This window comes from Hordeum vulgare, chromosome 2H (assembly GCF_904849725.1).
Source record: "Hordeum vulgare subsp. vulgare chromosome 2H, MorexV3_pseudomolecules_assembly, whole genome shotgun sequence".
NCBI lineage: Eukaryota > Viridiplantae > Streptophyta > Magnoliopsida > Poales > Poaceae > Hordeum > Hordeum vulgare.
Window position 1 is genome coordinate 532,119,837 of NC_058519.1, and position 18,589 is coordinate 532,138,425.

General features: G+C 45.5%; 1 protein-coding gene across 2 annotated transcripts; it reads left to right on the forward strand.

The window, feature by feature from the left end:
- The first annotated feature begins 1,974 nt into the window (after positions 1–1,974).
- On the forward strand, positions 1,975–7,946 carry LOC123427037 (protein STICHEL-like 2). 2 transcript variants are annotated; one of them, XM_045110969.1, is made up of 8 exons: positions 1,975–2,673; positions 3,528–5,170; positions 5,247–5,466; positions 5,715–5,903; positions 5,982–6,182; positions 6,272–6,974; positions 7,135–7,207; positions 7,559–7,946. In XM_045110969.1, exons 2-7 carry the CDS (start codon positions 3,629–3,631, stop codon positions 7,202–7,204), a joined length of 2,925 nt encoding a protein of 974 aa, XP_044966904.1. In that variant the 5' UTR covers positions 1,975–2,673; positions 3,528–3,628; the 3' UTR covers positions 7,205–7,207; positions 7,559–7,946. The 2 variants fall into 2 exon arrangements, with proteins under 2 accessions (XP_044966904.1, XP_044966905.1); XM_045110970.1 differs by having other exon boundaries at positions 1,975–2,517.
- Positions 7,947–18,589: the final 10,643 nt, after the last annotated feature.

An 18,589-nucleotide genomic window follows, 5' to 3' on the forward strand; every position in this document is an offset into this window, starting at 1 on the left:
AGAAAGAGTGCTAGATCGAGAGATCTTGTGAGGCCATGACCTCAAGTATGACAGTGCAATCCCTGACATGGCCCTTATACTGCCCTTGCCAAACAGTACGGCAGTTCTTCCACTCCCAGTGGATGCAGTCTATGCTGCCAAGCATCCTTGGGAAGCCGTTGCTGGCATTCATCGCCAACAAGCGGGTTGTATATTGAGGAGTCGGCTCTCTCAAGTACTCAGGGACAAACACAACAATCCCAGCCTTGCAGAACCTGTACATGGACTCTAAGCATGTAGACTCGCTCATACAGACGTATTCATCAGTGAGATCACCGGGCATCTCCATATGCAAGCATCTGGATGGCTGCAGTGCATTTCTGATAAGATGGGGAGCCAATCTTTTCAAGGGCGTTCTCTTTGCACTCGAAATTGTTATCGTATCCGACCACCCTCTCTCTAATACGGTTGAAAACATGCCTAGCCATACAGAAACGCCGCGTGAAATTTATGATGTTTGAACGACGGGTTGGTTGTGTCAAAGTAGTCATTCCAAAGAAGAAAATGACCGCTCTCTCGGTTAAGATTCAACGCTGGAAGGCGTCCCGAGATCGAGCCACGGAACAACGACCGCTGACTATTAAGGTGATGATGGACCAACACGGCAACCAAGATCTCCTTCTCCTCATCGGACGAGGAATCGTCGGAGTCGCAAAGGAAATTCTGGACAAAGAACTCGTCGGCGGAGTTCATTTTATACCTTGGCAAACTGTCGAACAACTTGCACGCGTCGTCGAAGGAGCTGACTGGCGAAGAGACGCGCGCCTCCCTTGGACCAGGTGGCTGGCCTGGAGAAGTCCAGGCGGCGAGACGGTGGCGGCGGCGAGGTGGCGACGTTGGGGGAGGTGTGTCGACACCGGCAAATGGGCGACGACGATGACGCGACGGAGACGGGCAAGGGTTTGCTATCGATATGGAATGGGAGAGGATGACCAATGTGCCACCGACTAACGGGCCAGGGGAAGGAGTAGGTGTTGGATTGCTCTCGTGTCCACACCAACTTTTCTGTCCGTCGCGACCCAAACGGACGCACGCGGACGAAATGGGTCGACGCGTTGGAGTTTCTCTAAATACTAGCAAATAAGTTTACAAACAAAATCTTATCTTTTATAGTTTTGCTAGTATTGCACATCTCAATTTTATGTCATTGATTTTACACTAAAATTCATGCAAGCATTCTCTTTTATCTTTCATATTTTTTCTTTATACTTGGATTGAGAGGACATCTAAATGTGCCTTGGACAGACAATTTTTAACGCCGTCACACCGATACGAGCAGATGAGTCGTAGACCAACCTACTAAAATATCCATGCCTATACTGTAACGCACGCGCAATTATCCAGCATGATTTAAAAATCGTACACACTGCATTTTATATCCTTGGGTAATTTTCCTGCCAAGAAAGTGCAAGAGCTTTCCATCCATCCATCCATCCATGACATGAGGCCGGATGTTGATTGGACGCCTTGCGATACTCCTCCCCTGCTAGTCTGCTACCCTATACCCTAGGGCTCAACCGCAGCGTCACCCTCTCTTCTAGCCTTTCATCACGGTCCAAAAAGCCAGACAGCGGTACACGTCAAATAAAGAATTTTTCACTTGCTCTCGCCCTTCTCGAAGAAAACTTCCTGCTACATCTACGGCGCGCATTTTCTCCGGGCCGAGATCTCGGGGACCGTGCGGTAGTCACGCTCGACACGACGCAAAACGATAGCTTCTCCCCCCTCGTCTCGCAGTCCTGTCTCGTCATGGCAGCTGTGATGGAGTAGTACAAGAAATTCGTTGACCCGTGGAAGCTTGAGGTCTGGACCCTGCCAGTATGGCGTATTGGAAGCAAGGGCTCCGCTAGCGGTCGCCCGTGGTGCCGTTGGCAATTCCGCGTAACAGAGAGGTCATAGAAGAGCGGCACCACCTCGCCGTTAAAGAGAAGCAAACAGAAAAGGCTATCGGCCTTTCTCTCTTCCCCCCTTCTCCTCTCCCCCGCCGCAAGTGCACTGTGCACTGCAGGGCTGCGACACCGCCCTCCGCCGTGGAGCCAAACCACGGAAACGCCACCGGCACCGAGGCAGGCAGAGCAGGGCAGGACCCCTACGGCCCAGTGCCCCACACCACACCCATGGCCACGGCCACGGACACCATCACAGCGACCGCTGCGACGCAGCATTTCTTTAACCCCTCAACCTGAGCCTTTTCTTGCCCATCCTGCCACGGAGCACGTGACCACGCTGCCCGTTGCTCACGGCCACCATGTCTCACTCTCTCTCCTGCAGCTGCGCTCTGCGGAGCTAAAGCTAATTGTACTCGCAGAGTACCAGAGGACCTCACTCGCGTCGAGACCTGCCTGTTTTCTCTTTCTTTCCTTCTTTCTTGCCGTGCGGGTGCGGTCACCGCCGCCGCCGCCGCCGCCGCTGTCCGTGCCGCGTCCGTGATCTCGTACCCAGCCGTGCATACGCCGAGGCTTCGACCAGGCCCCTATGGTGAGAAGCCATTATCCCTTTCTTTCCCTGCCACCCCTGCTCCCGACGACCGTCTCCCTGTTCCTGGCCGCTCCAGCTCTTGTGAGTGCCTTCATTTTGTTCTTCCATCTCGTTCTGGATCTTGCGGTTCTTGCAATGCGGTTGATAGCCAATGAGGTAATGAAGCGGAGCATCTCTTTTTGGCTCAGTTCTGCCTCGTTACATCTTGTTTTTTTTTTTCCTTTTTACATCTCGTGTGTTTACGACAGGAGGACTATGTGCTCTGTGATATTTACCGGGTGTTAGTTGGATTTTATTTATTTATAGAAATGGAGGTGTTTGCTGGATGGGGAATGGGTCCGAGATTTGGCCCATTTTTGTAGTCCCAGATGGCTGCTTCCATTGCTCTGGATTTGAGTTTGATGACTGCTGCTTGTACATACCGATACGGTTGGGTGCCGGCGAGGTCGGCCAGGATTTGACCCTTTTTGGCTTCTGTTTTCTCCACATTCTTTCTTTTCAGTGGTCATGTTTGTTAGAAAAGCAGAGGATGTGTGGATTATTCATGTACTGCTTTTTTTTTACTTTATGTTCTTTCAGTGAATAGAAGAAGTGACGGCCGATTCTTCGGTCCATTTCATTTCGCTTGGTAGTATTCCGGAATGGAGCATTTTCGGGTTGCCACCTTCTTTCCTTCAATCTGCATAGAAATGCTCATAATAAGATAGTCTTCAACCCTATTCTCTTTCGTGCATCTGTCTCAACTTGGGGCCCGGGTTTAGCTTTGCAATCTTCTTCTGCTTGTGTATATAAATGCTCCAGGGTTACTATTACAATCATCCTATCTTGGGGTCCCGGATTTGACTGTTGTAGGGCCTCAATTTATCTTTGGAAATGTCAATGTCCATTTATTACTTTTCGAAGATGTGTTTGCAAGATTCAGGCATCTCATTGTTTCCTTTGCATGGAGAAATCAAAATAAACTTTATAATCTCAGCGTTTTTACTGTTCTTGTTTCTGAATTACTTCAGGTTCCTGCGATGCCGTTATAATGGAAGCAGTCATATTCAAGGAAACAGACAGAACTGAACTATAATCAGGCATTGCTGCTGTGTAAGACATAGTACTCATAATGGCGGACTTGAGGCGCCACTCCGTCTCGGTAGATGTTCCACTGTCAAGAACCTTGGTGCAGCTCAAGCGAGTGAGGTCGCTGCGGGATCCAGCAACAAACTCTATGAGCAAGTATGCATCTCCTTCTGACAGTATGATCTGGGAGACTGCTTCTAGCAATGGAGCCATGATGGAAGGAAGCAGGTCAGCACACCATCATTTGATTGAAGAGGATGTGGATTTGGAAGCCCAAGCTACCATGGGGTCAGAGCGAAGCTTCCGGGCACCAAATGCAAGAACTGCATCTTACAGGAAATCCTCTGTTGTCAGGATCAGAGGCTTAAACCCACCAAGAAACAAGCAAGTTCATCGTGTCCGCGGAGATGGTCACAGGAAGTCGGTGGATTCTAACCACTCTAATCATAGCTCTCTTAGGCAGCTGGCAAACAATATAGTAACCAACGTAGTGGAGGAGAAGGAAGAGGAGGAGGTGAATTCCTATGAACGGGCGTTGCCGGAGAAGAGCGAGGAAGAAGTGAAAAGGCGTTCCAAATTCAAGGGCAAGTCTTCTGCTGCAATGAGCCACGCCGGCAGCCCTTGTATGTCTGCCAGTGAAGCGCGCTCAGTTGGGTCGAGAAGAAGCACATTAGGGCATGGAACTGAGGACACACGAGTGAGGTCGAATGATGTTGTAGGATCAAATTTCAGCGGATGCGGTATAAGCTACTGCTGGTCAGGAGCATCAAAGTACCGCGATCTTTACTCCGATAGTGATGGTCCAGAGCAACCTCTCTTATCCCCAGAGGGGACTGAGGTGCCATTCCAAGAAAATGTACCATACACTGAGACACCAAGGTGTTTAAGCCAGAAATTTCGCCCTCGATCGTTCAGTGAACTGATTGGCCTCAATGTGGTTGCTCAGTCCCTCTTGTATTCCTCTTGCAAAGGAAAGATTGCTCCAATGTACTTGTTCCATGGCCCCAGGGGTACAGGAAAGACGTCTACGGCACGCATTTTTGCCGCTGCTCTAAATTGCCTCTCTCTGGAAGAGCAAAGGCCGTGTGGGTTCTGTAAAGAGTGTGTCATTCTCTTCTCTGGGAGGAGCAGAGATGTAAAAGAAATTGATGCATCAAAAATGGATCGCTTGGGTCGCGTAAAGGCACTTCTCAAGAGTGCATCTCTTGTCCCATACTCGTCACGCTTCAAGGTTTTCATAGTTGATGAATGCCATCTGTTGCTAGAAGATGCCTGGTCAGCAATAGTGAAGAGTCTTGATGAGCCATACCGGCATACTGTCTACATTATGATTACTTCTGATCTAGATAGCTTGCCTCGCACTTCCGTCACATATTGCCAGAAGTTCCATTTTCCAAAGATAAAGGTTGCAGATATTGTCCACAGGTTGGAGAGAATCTGCATAGATGAAGGGCTAGAATTTGACCATGATGCATTGCATTTCATTGCTGCAAAGTCTAATGGTTCTCTTAGAGACGCTGAAATAATGCTGGATCAACTTAGTTTGCTTGGGAAGAGGGTCACAATTTCTCTTGTGCATGAACTTGTGAGTAGTACTACCTACAGTAATTACTATTGCCAGTTACACAGTATAATAATGTTTCTACATTTGTTATTTGCAGGTAGGATTGGTGTCTGATGATGAGTTGATTGAATTGCTTGATCTAGCACTGTCGTCGGACACAACTAATACGGTTAGACGAGCTCGGGAACTTATGGCGTCATCAGTTGATCCTCTGCAGCTGGTCTCTCAGCTGGCAAACCTTATTATGGACATTCTCTCAGGACGATGTCAATCTGCAGTCACTGAAGTCAGCAAAAGTTTCTTGGGAAGATATGCGTGTATGTATTCTTTCCTTGAATGTTTCTTTTCTAACATATTATCATTAACGACTGTAGGCTCAGTGCATCAATGATAATATGAAATGATTTGTGTTCTCATTTTTTCTATCATCTACGTATATTGTCAAATCAGTAATGGTATGGCATGTTGTGATAACCAATGCATTTTGAATATGAAATTTGCTATCCACACACCCTTCTGTCCCACCAAGTTTATTTACCCTTACTATTTTCCAATGATCTTGCAGTGGCAGATGTTGGTATAGAGAAACTAAGACATGCACTGAAAATACTGTCAGAAGCTGAAAAACAGTTGAGGACATCAAGAAACAAGGCCACTTGGGTTACTGTTGCACTTTTGCAGTTTGGCAGCGCTGAATCTGACATAGTAGCAGAAACAAATGACATGCATGCACGTTCAGCAACAGGATATACAGGTAAGCACACTCAAAACATATTATGTGTACTGGTCCCTGTACAGAATGGCAGTATAATATTTCTGATGTTATGTGCAGATGATTGGGTATCCAAGGTAAACTCAAGCTCCAATTTCTGCGATGCGTGTAACAGCAACAAGTCCAACTGTTCTGAGAGACACTGTAGACGGCTGAAGCTTGAAAACATCTGGAGGAGAGCCATTGGGAAGTGTCAATCAAGGTCAGCCAAAAGTTTTCTCAAGAAAGAAGGGATCCTATCATCAGTCCATGTTACCGAAGGTAATTCATGCGTGCCATGTTTTTCTTTATTTTAGCCTTCCCATAGGTGTGTGCTGATTATGACACATTAAACGTGAAAACATTCTCAGAGGTGGCTATAGCTGAAGTTGGATTTAGTCACCCGGATCATCTATCAAGGGCAGAGAAAATGCAGAGCCTGATACAAGGAGTACTACAGCATGTTCTCGGGTTCAATGTGGAAATCAGATTCAAACTTGTCCCGTGTGCAGCAAGGAAAGATGCAAGGTCAAAGAGGCACTCATTCAGCCTGCTCGGCTGCTCGGGGCGAAAGCAAGAGCTATCAGATTCAACAGTGACAGATGAAGATGAACCTGTGAGGCATGGAGCAAGAGAAACACCTCTCAAAGGCTACTCCTCTAGCCAGCAGCCATCGCCATTCATCGTGCAACGAGTTGATTCTAAGCCAACAGTTCATGGCTCCGAGGACGATGCCCGGAGCACCTTGACATCAAACAGATCCATGACCGATGACCTGACAAGGACATGTAGGTCGGAGACTAACTACTCCAAGGGCGCAAGTGAGCAGGGTCGTTTCGATAGCATCCAGGAGCCCGACCTTCAGCCGAATTGCTTCTCACGAACATTGAAGCTTCAAAAGAGGTTCTTCTCGTCGGATGCAGCACACACAATCTGTTTCAGGATCCAGCCACACAACAAAATGGGTTTCCTACCTAAGAAAGAATTCGATACATATTTCTGCACATATGGGCCCTATGAGCAGTGTCCAAGATCAAATTCACGAGCTACTTACGGTTCAAGAGATGAAGACTTGTAAGTTATCTAAAAGTCCTTGATATTTCTTAAAAGTGTTTTGACTTCATTAATACATATTCGACGGTAAATGTGTATTCAGAGAACTGATTTTACAGTGCAGCACCATACTCGTTTTTGTTTTAACCCTGAAGCACCATGCTCATTGTTTCTCCTGCAGGTCCATCAAGACTTCTTCTGGGTTTGGTTCGAACCTACTCTGCTGGAGGGGCCCTAAACAGTCGATCTAACAGGTACATTGCCATGCAATTACGGGCCTTACTTCTCTGTTACTAGTGGCCATGTGGTTTCTTGGACTTGTACATATAGTCTTCTTGTACAATATGAAAAAGGAGCCCTTTCTGTCCTGGTAAAAAATAAACTGAATTCCCATGTTCTAAAAAACAAAAAAGTTACGAACCAAACTTGTTTTCTTTCATAGGACGCACAACTGATCGGTTTTACATGAAAATTTGCAAGCACATAAAGGGCTCAAACAATTGGCGTGTGTAGTTTTTTAAAATGCATCGGCAAAATAGTTTGATATGTTCTTTTTTTGTTCTACTACATCCAGTTTTTTTTATGATGTTGCCTTTGGAATGCAGAAATGGATGATCAAACAAGATGAACCACAATCACATAAATTCTGCAAATTCAAAATTTTGCCCCAAGCTGGAGAGTTGACACCCTTTGGCAGCAATTTTTTTAGGGAAGTCTGCGGACAGGATTCAGTCTAAATGCATTTGCACTGAGCGAGTTCTTGTTATTTGTAAAACAAAGGATGAAACCTGTTGTCTGTAGGCTGCATTTAGTCAGATTTTGTAGCTAAGCAGATTTGACAAGAGACCTGGGGAGGCTGTTTCTACTTCTTGTATGAAAGAACTAAATAATGCTAGTGATGATTTGTACAGCATGCCGATGATACATCCAAGTTTTCTAAATATGAACACCAAGCGGAAAATGAAGCAAGCGCGCCAAACAAGGCATTCTATACCTGACATGTCTTGCGAATTGCTTTTGTCAAATTCAGTTGTTTCCTTGGATATTCCTACTACACTTCATCTATTTATTATATATTTTTACTCACGCCACTTGTCAAGGTTACCATTTGAAGAATGAACGGTTACCATTTGAAGAGGAAGCAATTCAGATTTAGGTTCACCCAGCGTGTCTCGCTCCTGGCAAATCTCTCACCCATCCGCGGTCGAAGCCCAAGTCTTTGGTTCAACTTTCCGGAAGCCGGAGCCACCACGACCTGGTGCCGTAGCATGCCTTGGAGGTGCAGCCCAACCTGGATGGGTGAGAGAGTTGCATCAGGCGGACGGCTCTCAACCTGGATGTGCCGCCCCAACGGCTGGGGGGGTGATTTTTTGTCTAAAAAAAACCACTAGCCGAGTGCTATTGTTAAAAAAGACCACATGTGGTATGGAATGCCAGAAAAGAATCCCACATTTTATGACGGCAGGCGCGCTACGTGACGCGTGACACCTGTCGCCACGGGTCGAGGCGGCTGGGCCCTGCCGCCACCAGGCGAGGGGCCGGCTGCGCAGGTGGGACCTGCCGCCACTGCTCGAGGCGGCAGGCTGCACACCGCGTATCGAGCGAGCAAGCGCCACGACTGGCTAAGTGCGTGTTGTAGCCCCATGCATCCCATGCCCCATACATCCATGCATCCTGTCCCATGACGGGCCATGCTCATCATCCTGGTCGGCCGTCTCGAGCGTTGGCGACAGGTCCTACCTGCGCGGCCGGCCGCCTCGCCTGGTGGCGGCAGGGCCCAGCCGTCTTGACCCGTGGCGGCAGGTGCCACACGTCACCTGGCGCGCCTGCCGTCATAAGATGTGGGCGTCTTTTCTGGCATTCCATACCACATGTTGTCTTTTTTGACAATAGCACTCAGCTAGTGGTCTTTTTAGACAAAAAATCCAAGGGGGGGGGGGGTAAGAGCATCTCCAACAACAGACGATGTTAAATTGGCAGCTGCCGGAATAACCTTTTTTCAGGTATTTGGATCCAAAAAATCGTCCTCACGGCAGCTGCGCCACAGCACCTCCTATTGTGGTTCTCGCCGCCGCCACCAAGTCGAAACCTTCCTCTGTCTGCTGGCAAGTTTTTGCACACCCCCCACCCACCCCACCCCACCCCAACGAGTCGGCGTGGTTGTTGGAGGGATGTGTCAGGCGGAGAAGACGAGGACGCAGTCGATGTAGCGGACAAAGAGGAGGACGTAGTCGATGTAACGACGAAGATGAACATTGGCAAGCAGTCGCTTCATAGACTGCTCCCTAGAAACCTAATCTCCCTTCTTCCGATGCAAGATCGCAAAGGACGGGGTCCTGGAGGCTTGCTCTCCCATACAGTTACGCATGCGGTGGACGGGATGAGATTGTCGGAGCAACAACAACAAGTAGAACGACGGTGGGTTGTGCATAAGGAGGTAGAGTGGATGTGATCTAATCTATGGTTGCCTCCCCTTAAAAAAACCTATGATTGCCGACGCTTTCAATGTATTGGTGGTCGTGGTAAGAAGACATGTGTTGGACCCGAGTCGACAACAACCACGATTCATAGTGCGACTGATAATCACTAATAGTTAGTTACGAATTAATTATTCATTTCTGACCGACAAAAAATAAACGCACGCATGACATAGGTCTGAGCTTTGTTGGTAAAGGAGGAGAGCGCGGGAACCACTCTTCTTGTCATGCTTCAATAGCATCCGAAAAAGAATACCTTTTAAGGAGGTCCAAAACTGAAGTCTGCTTGGAGCCGAGGAACCACTCTTCTTGTCATGCTTCAACAACATCCAAAAGAAAATACCTTATAAGGAGGTGCACCAACATGTCAAGGGGTCTGGTTGGAGCGTCTCCTCGGCAGTTTTCTGAACCAGAGATCCAGGCAAAGTGGTGTTGAACATAGACAACATATCTGCTACTTCTTTGAGCAAGAATCGGGTGCATCATCACCGGAGCAAACCTACTTATACAAGGTATCATTACATCAGAGACTGCAACGATGGAGCGGCGTTCCCTGTGACACATCGACGTCGTGGAGTCTCGGCGGCGAGGCGCAGCAAAGTCTCGACGACGGATGCGTGATGATGAGCGCGCGTAGGGAGGAGGCGCTGTCTGGCGCCGTGGGGGCATCGACGGCAGGCCTTGCAAGGTCGATGCGTCAGTAACTATTCTGAAGATGAATTGATGGAAAACAGCGGCGACGACATATGAGGGTGCGTTGGACCGGTTTGTGCCCCTGACCCGGTATGTGGCTTGGTCGGGGCCTCTGGCTTTAGATGTTAGGCTAGGTGAAAGGTCTGGGTATGTGGCTCACATTTTCTGCCTCCCTTCATCATTGGATAGGAGTAGCGACAGATATTGCCAAGAGGGCGGCTTCAGATATATTGATGTATTGCTTTGTAAGATCTTTATGAATAATTAATAAAATGGTTGCATGCATCTTCCAGATGCAGAGGCCGGGGGTCATCCTCCTTTTCTAAAAAAAGAGACTGCACTGAAGAAGGGAATATTTAAGTAAAAAAGGGAATTTTTAAGTTGAATATGTGAGCAGATTACCGAGGAGGTGCTCCAACCAGACCCCTTGACATGTTGGTGTACCATGAGAATACCTTCCACATTTGTCATTCTTTGTCATCATTTTTTTAAATATGCACGAATGTGCATATCATATTTTATAAAAAAGGGTGAAGAACCTCTTTACAAAGTTTACGTCATTACAAGGTTTAGAAGAGTCTCACACCATTCACGCTACACTGTAATAAAAGCAACTACTCGCCACTAGCTCGTCTATATAATCCGCTATAAAGGAACTTTAGGTCATCCTTGAGTAGTCCCGCCGACTTTCACGCGCGACCTTCACGATCAATGTTGCACAATGTTGTTTGAAGTGATGGTGTTTTGCCGTAAAAAAACAATTGCATTGTGATGCTTTCACAGTTTCCATAAACATAAAGTGATGACCCCCTTGAGGTCTTTCGGTGTGCAATGGATCACCACCCGTGTGGAGCACCATTCCACCAAGTCGTCCTCCGTCATTGGCGCCTGTCTGGGATTGTCACCAAATTTCTTTTTGATTTTTGAATTGTTTCAGACTTTACTGTTCATGGTGGTATCATAAGGGCTAAAATTTGAATGGACACTTTCCAACATTTTTTTCATGAATGCAAATGACATTGATATATAGGTGATGTTTTTTTTGAAAATTTTGGTAGCTAATTTACATTTTTCTGATTTAGTATGAATTTTTTTATGAAAATTTTAAAGTGAGGGTCAAGCAGCTAAAGAGCAAAAACATAAAATGAGCGAAATGACTTGGACAGAAGTGATGGCTTTTGAAAATTAGGGGTAAAATAGCCGAACGGAACACAACTAGAGACATAAAACTAATTATCCTTTTTTTCAAGTGCCGGTTCATGCTCAGTCTTTGGGATATGAACAAGGAATGGCTCCAACTCCATAGTGACACCTCCACTTGGCATTTGAAGCACTCCATCAAGGATTGGTGGTTTAACATGTCTCATCCTAGCATCTCCATTAAAAAGGGAAAATCTAACGAGAAGCGCCGCACTAGAACTCTCCCATGCGGCGGCTCGCACAACCCATACACATGCAAGAATCTTCTATCTCATGCTTACATCATCGCATTAAATGTTTTTTAAAATTTTTAAAATGATTTATCTCACAGATTAATATTTTGATTGGAGATTCGTTTTCACCATTAGGTTCGTCTCGACGAGACATTCAAAATAAGATCCTAAGCTGACATGTTTCGTTGAATTTTTTTCATCGTTCCTAGTTGCCACATTTATATCATCATATTTGTGATCTTATGGGTGTACAGTTGTCACAAAAATTATACATAATTACCGGAACAATAATTTTATACTTTTTAAGCATTGCAATGTTATGTGAAGCTAAAAACTGGGTATTAAAGCACTAACAATAAATAAGTAAATACATGAACCAACACAAATACAATGAATCAAGTTTTTTAATAGGGTATGCCCACATTCATAAACCTGATAACCAAGTTGATTTAATGTGAGAACTATGTGATAAATAATGTGACAAGTAAGTGATAGTAATTTGGCAAGTACTGATAAAAACAAAATTTATCGAAACATGTCGAGATGGGATCTAGTTTTAAAGATCTCGTCGTAAAAAAGTCACTCATGAAAGCGGATCATTAATTGAGATTACGGGAAATAAATCTTTTTTAAGATACAAAATCAAAAGAATATTTAATGATGTCATACATGTGTAATGTTGCATGCATGCAAAAAAATTGATGAAGGCAGCCGCGGCACCAAAAGACTGATATGCCGCGCCGCTTCCTAATGAAGTCCTTAAAAAATTTATGGCCTCACTCAGCATGCTAACCTCCTGCACATTAGAAATGAGAGGAGAGGAATACTCCCGCCTTCCACCCCAAGAATGCCCCTCCGACAGTTTTGCTATCTCACATCAAGAATGAAGCATTGCTTTGGATGGCCATGGGTGCGAAAAAAACAAGGACTATTTTGAGACAATGTATCGAACTCTTTTCACTTCCTTAGAGCATCTCTAGCAGACCCCGTATAAAACCAAGCCGCAAAAGCCATTTACAGTTCATGAAAACACAATTTTATGGGCCGGCGTGGGCGGCGGCCGAGCAGACCCCGCAAAATGGACCCGTATAAAAGGATATTCGCAGGGTTCGCTAGGCCATCACCCATGCCGGCCCGCAAAATCTGTTATTTTCATTATATTTTCAGGCATGAAAACACATTTCTTTATTTTCTTCAAAGGCATTGGATACATCATAATTCACCGAATCTTTGCTAAAACAGCAAGACCAAAGAAAACAAGAATCATAATTAGGCATTTTATAAGATATCCAACTTCCATCACTGTCCCCACTAGTTGGATCTGTTGGGGAACGTTGCATGGGAAACAAAAAATTTCCTACGCACACGAAGACATATCATGGTGATGTCCATCTACGAGTGGATATTTGGATCTACGTACCCTTGTAGATCGCACATCAGGAAGCATTAAGAAACGCGGTTGATGTAGTGGAACGTCTTCACGTCCCTCGAACTGTCCCACGATCCGTCCCATGATCCGTTCCGATCTAGCTCCGAAAGGACGACACCTTCGCGTTTAGCACACGTACAGCTCGATGATGATCTCGGTCTTCTTGATCGAGCAAGCAAGACGGAGAAGTAGATGAGTTCTCCGGCAGCGTGATGGTGCTCCGGTGGTGGTGATGATCTACCCCTGCAGGGCTCCGCCCGAGCTCCGCAGAAATCTGATCTAGAGGTGAAACTGTGTGGTATAGGCTAGAGTTGCACGTGGCAAAGTTGTGTCTCAAAAAGCCCTAAACCACCACTATATATAGGAGGGAGGGGGAGGGGCTAGCCTTGAGGCACAAGGCCTCAAGGGTGCGCCGGCCGCCAGGGAGGAGGAGGACTCCTCCTCCAATTCGGTTTGGGAAGGAGGAGTCCTCCTCTTCCTTCCCACCTCCCTCTTTCCTTTTCTTTTTCTTTTCCTTTTGGTATTTTCTTATGTGGCGCCATGGACTCCTTGGGCTGACTCCACCAGCCCACTAAGGACTTGTGGTGCCACCCTAGAGCCTTGGGCTCACTCCCGGGTGGGTGGGCCCCTCCCGATGAACACCCGGAACCCATTCGTCACTCTCGGTACATTGCCGGAATTGCCCGAAACTTTCTGGTAACCAAATGAAACCATCCTATATCAATCTTCGTTTCTGGACCATTTCGGAAACCCTCTTGACGTCCGTGATCTCATCCGGGACTCCGAACAACATTCGGTAACCACACATATAACTCAACTATATTAAAACATCATCGAACCTTAACCGTGCAGACCCTGTGGGTTCGAGAACTATGTAGACATGCCCCGAGGCACTCCTCGGTCAATATCCAATAGCGGGACCTGGATGCCCATATTGGATCCTACATATTCCCCGAAGATCTTATCGGTTTAACCTCAGTGTCAAGGATTCATATAATCCCGTATGTCATTCCCTTTGTCCTTCGGTATGTTACTTGCCCGAGATTCGATCGTCGGTATCCGCAAACCTATTTCAATCTCGCTACCGGCAAGTCTCTTTACTCGTTCCATAATACAAGATCCCGTGACTTACACTTAGTCACATTGCTTGCAAGGCTTGTGTGTGATGTTGTATTACCGAGTGGGCCCCAAGATACCTCTCCGTCACACGGAGTGACAAATCCCAGTCTTGGTCCATACTAACTCAACGGACACCTTCGGAGAAACCTGTAGAACACCTTTATAGTCACCCAGTTACGTTGCGACGTTTGATGCACACAAGGTATTCCTCCGGTGCCAGTGAGTTATATGATCTCATGGTCATGGGAACAAATACTTGACACGCAGAAAACAATAGCAATAAAACGACATGATCAATATGCTACGTTCATAGTTTGGGTCTAGTCCATCACATGATTCTCCTAATGATGTGATCAAGTTATCAAGTGACAACACTTGCAAATAGTCAGAAAACCTTGACTATCATTGCTCTACTGGCTAGCCACACATGTATCTATGTTTTCATTCAATACAATTATAGCATGGATAATAAACGATTATCTTTAAACAGGAAATATAATAATAACTATTTTTCATTGCCTCTAGGGCATATTTCCAACAGTCTCCCACTTGCACTAGAGTCAATAATCTAGTCCTCACATCGCCATGCGATTTACATTGTAATAAGTCTAACACCCATACAGTTCTGGTGTTGCTCATGTTTTGCCCGTGGAAGAGGTTTAGTGAGCGGGTCTGCTACATTTAGATCCGTGTGCACTTTGCAAATATTCACGTCCTCTCCTTCGACGTAGTCGCGGATGAGGTTGAAGCATCGTTTGATGTGTCTGGTCTTCTTGTGAAACCTTGGTTCCTTTGCTAGAGCAATGGCACCAGTGTTGTCACAGAACAAAGTTATTGGATTTAGTGCGCTTGGCACAACTCCAAGATCCGTCATGAACTGCTTCATCCAGACACCCTCCTTTGCTGCCTCCGAGGCAGCCATGTACTCCGCTTCACATGTAGAATCTGCTACGACGCTTTGCTTGGAACTCCACCAGCTTACCGCACCCCCATTAAGAATAAATATGTATCCGGTTTGCAACTTAGAGTCATTCAGATCGGTGTCAAAGCTTGCGTCGACGTAACCTTTTACGACGAGCTCTTTGTCACCTTCATAAACGTGAAACATTTCCTTAGTCCTTTTCAGGTACTTCAGAATATTCTTGACCGCCGTCCAGTGATCCACTCCTGGATTACTCTGAAACCTGCCTGCCATACTTATGGCCAAGCTAACGTCTGGTCTAGTGCACAACATTGCATACATGATAGAACCTATGGCTGAAGCATAGGGGACGGGACTCATTTGTTCTCTATCTTCCGAAGTTGCCGGGCACTGAGTCTTACTCAATTTATACCTTGTAACACTGACAAGAACCCTTTCTTGGACTGATCCATTTTGAACTTCTTCAAAACTTTATCAAGGTATGTGCTTTGTGAAAGTCCTATCAGGCGTCTCGATCTATCCCTATAGATCTTAATGCCTAGAATGTAAGCAGCTTCTCCTAGGTCCTTCATAGAGAAACTTTTATTCAAGCAATCCTTTATGCTCTCCAAGAACTCCATGTTGTTTCCAATCAGCAATATGTCATCCACATATAATATTAGAAATGCCACAGAGCTCCCACTCACTTTCTTGTAAATACAAGATTCTCCAACCACTTGTATAAACCCAAATGCTTTGATCACCTCATCAAAGCATTTATTCCAACTCTGAGATGCTTGCACCAGTCCATAAATGGATCGCTGGAGCCTGCACACTTTGTTAGCATTCTTTGGATCGAAAAAACCTTCGGGTTGCATTATATATAACTCTTCCTTAAGAAAACCATTAAGGAACGCCATTTTGACATCCATCTGCTAGATTTCATAATCGAAAAATGCAGCTATTGCTAACATGATTCGGACGCACTTAAGCATCGCTACCGGTGAGAACGTCTCATCGTAGTCGACTCCTTGAACTTGTGAAAAACCCTTTGCCACAAGTCGAGCTTTATAAACGGTTACATTGCCGTCTGCGTCCGTCTTCTTCTTAAAGATCCATTTGTTCTGAATAGCCTTGCGGCCTTCAGGTAGTACTTCCAAAGTCCACACTTTGTTCTCGTACATGGATCCTATCTCGGACTTCATGGCCTCCAGCCATTTGTTGGAATCCGGGCCCACCATTGCTTCTTCATAATTCGCAGGTTCATTGTTGTCTAACAACATAATTGATAAGACAAGATTACCATACCACTCAGGAGCAGTACGTGATCTTGTCGACCTGCGAGGTCCGATAGGAACTTGATCTGAAGTTTCATGATCATCATCATCAACTTCCTCCTCAACCAGCGCCGCAACGATAGGGGTTTCCCCTTGCCCTGCGCCACCATCCAGAGGGATTAGAGGTTCGACAACCTCATCAAGTTCTATCTTCCTCCCACTCAATTCTTTCGAGAGAAACTCCTTCTCAAGAAAAGCTCCGTTTTTAGCAACAAACACTTTGCCCTCGGATTTGAGATAGAAGGTATACCCAACTGTCTCTTTTGGGTAACCTATGAAGACGAACTTTTCCGCTTAGGGTTCCATCTTTTCAGGCTGAAGCTTTTTGACATAAGCATCACACCCCCAAACTTTAAGAAACGACAACTTTTCTCTTTTTCCTTACCACAGTTCGTATGGTGTCGTATCAATGGATTTTGATGGTGCCCTATTTAAAGTGAATGAAGCTGTCTCTAATGCATAACCCCAAAATGATACAGCAAATCAGTAAGAGACATCATAGATCGCACCATCTCTAACAAATACGATTACGACGTTCGGACACACTATTACGCTGTGGTGTTCCAGGCGGTGTCAACTGTGAAACAATTCCACATTGTCTTAAGTGAGCACCAAACTTGAAACTCAGATATTCACCCCCACGATCAGACTATAGGAACTTGATCTTCTTGTTACGATGATTTTCAACTTCACTCTGAAATTGCTTGAACTTCTCAAACTTTCGTACTTGTGCTTCATCAAGTAGATATATCCATACCTACTCAAATCGTCAATGAAGGTGAGAAAATAACGATATCCGCCACACGCCTCCACACTCATCGGACCGCACACACCGGTATGTATGATTTCCAACAAGTCACTTGCACGCTCCATTGTTCCGGAGAACGGAGTCTTAGTCATCTTGCCCATGAGGCATGGTTCACACGTGTTAAGTGAATCAAAGTCAAGTTACTCCAAAAGTCCATTGGAATGGAGTTTCTTCATGCGCTTTACACCAATATGACCTAAGCGACAGTGCCACAAAAACATGGCGCTATCATTGTGAACTCTAAATATTTTGGTCTCAATGTTATGTATATGTGTATCATCGCTATCAAGATTCAATATGAACAATCCTCTCACATTGGGTGCATGACCATAAAAGATATTACTCATAGAAATAGAACAACCATTATTCTCTGACTTAAATGAGTAATTGTCTCGCAATAAACAAGATCCAGATATAATGTTCATGCTTAACGCATGCACTAAATAACAATTATTTAAGTTCATAACTAATCCTGATGGTAACTGAAGTGAAACTATGCCGACGGCGATTGCATCAACCTTGGAATCATTTCCCATGCGCTTCGTCACTTCATCTTTTGCCAGCCTTCGTTTATTCTGTAGTTCTTGTTTCGAGTTGCAAGTACGAGCAACAGAACCGGTATCGAATACCCAGGCACTACTACAAGAGTTGGTTAAGTACACTTCAATAACATGTATATCGAATATACCTGATTTTTCCTTGGCCGCCTTCTTATCAGCCAGATACTTGGGGCAGTTGCGCTTCCAGTGACCCAGTCCCTTGCAATAATAACACTCTCTTTCAGGCTTAGGTCCAGCCTTGGGTTTCTTCATCGGATTGGCAACATGTTTGCCGCTCTTCTTGGAGTTACCCTTCTTGCCTTTGCCGTTTCTCTTGAAACTAGTGGTCTTATTGACCATCAACACTTGATGCTCTTTCCGGAGTTCTGAGTCTGCGACTTTCAGCATTGCAAATAATTCGCCGGGTGACTTGTTCATCCCTTGCATGTTATAGTTCAACACAAAGCTCTTGTAGCTTGGTGGCAGTGATTGAAGAATTCTGTCAGTGATAGCCTCTTGCGGGAGTTCAATCCCCAGCTCAGCTAGACAGTTTGAGTACCCAAACATTTTGAGTACATGTTCACTGTCAGACGAATTCTCCTCCATCTTGCAAGCATAGAATTTATCGGAGGTCTCATACCTCTCGATCCGGGCGTTCTTCTGAAAGATAAACTTCAACTCCTGGAACATCTCATATGCTCCATGATGCTCAAAGCGACATTGAATTCCTGGCTCTAAGCCATACAAGACTGCACATTGAACTAGTGAGTAGTCCTCCTTACGTGTTAACCAAGCGTTCTTAACATCTTGATCAGCCGTAGCGGGTGGTTCATCTCCTAGCGCAGCATTAAGGACATAATCCTTCTTCCCAGCTTGCAGGAGCAACTTAAGATTACGTGT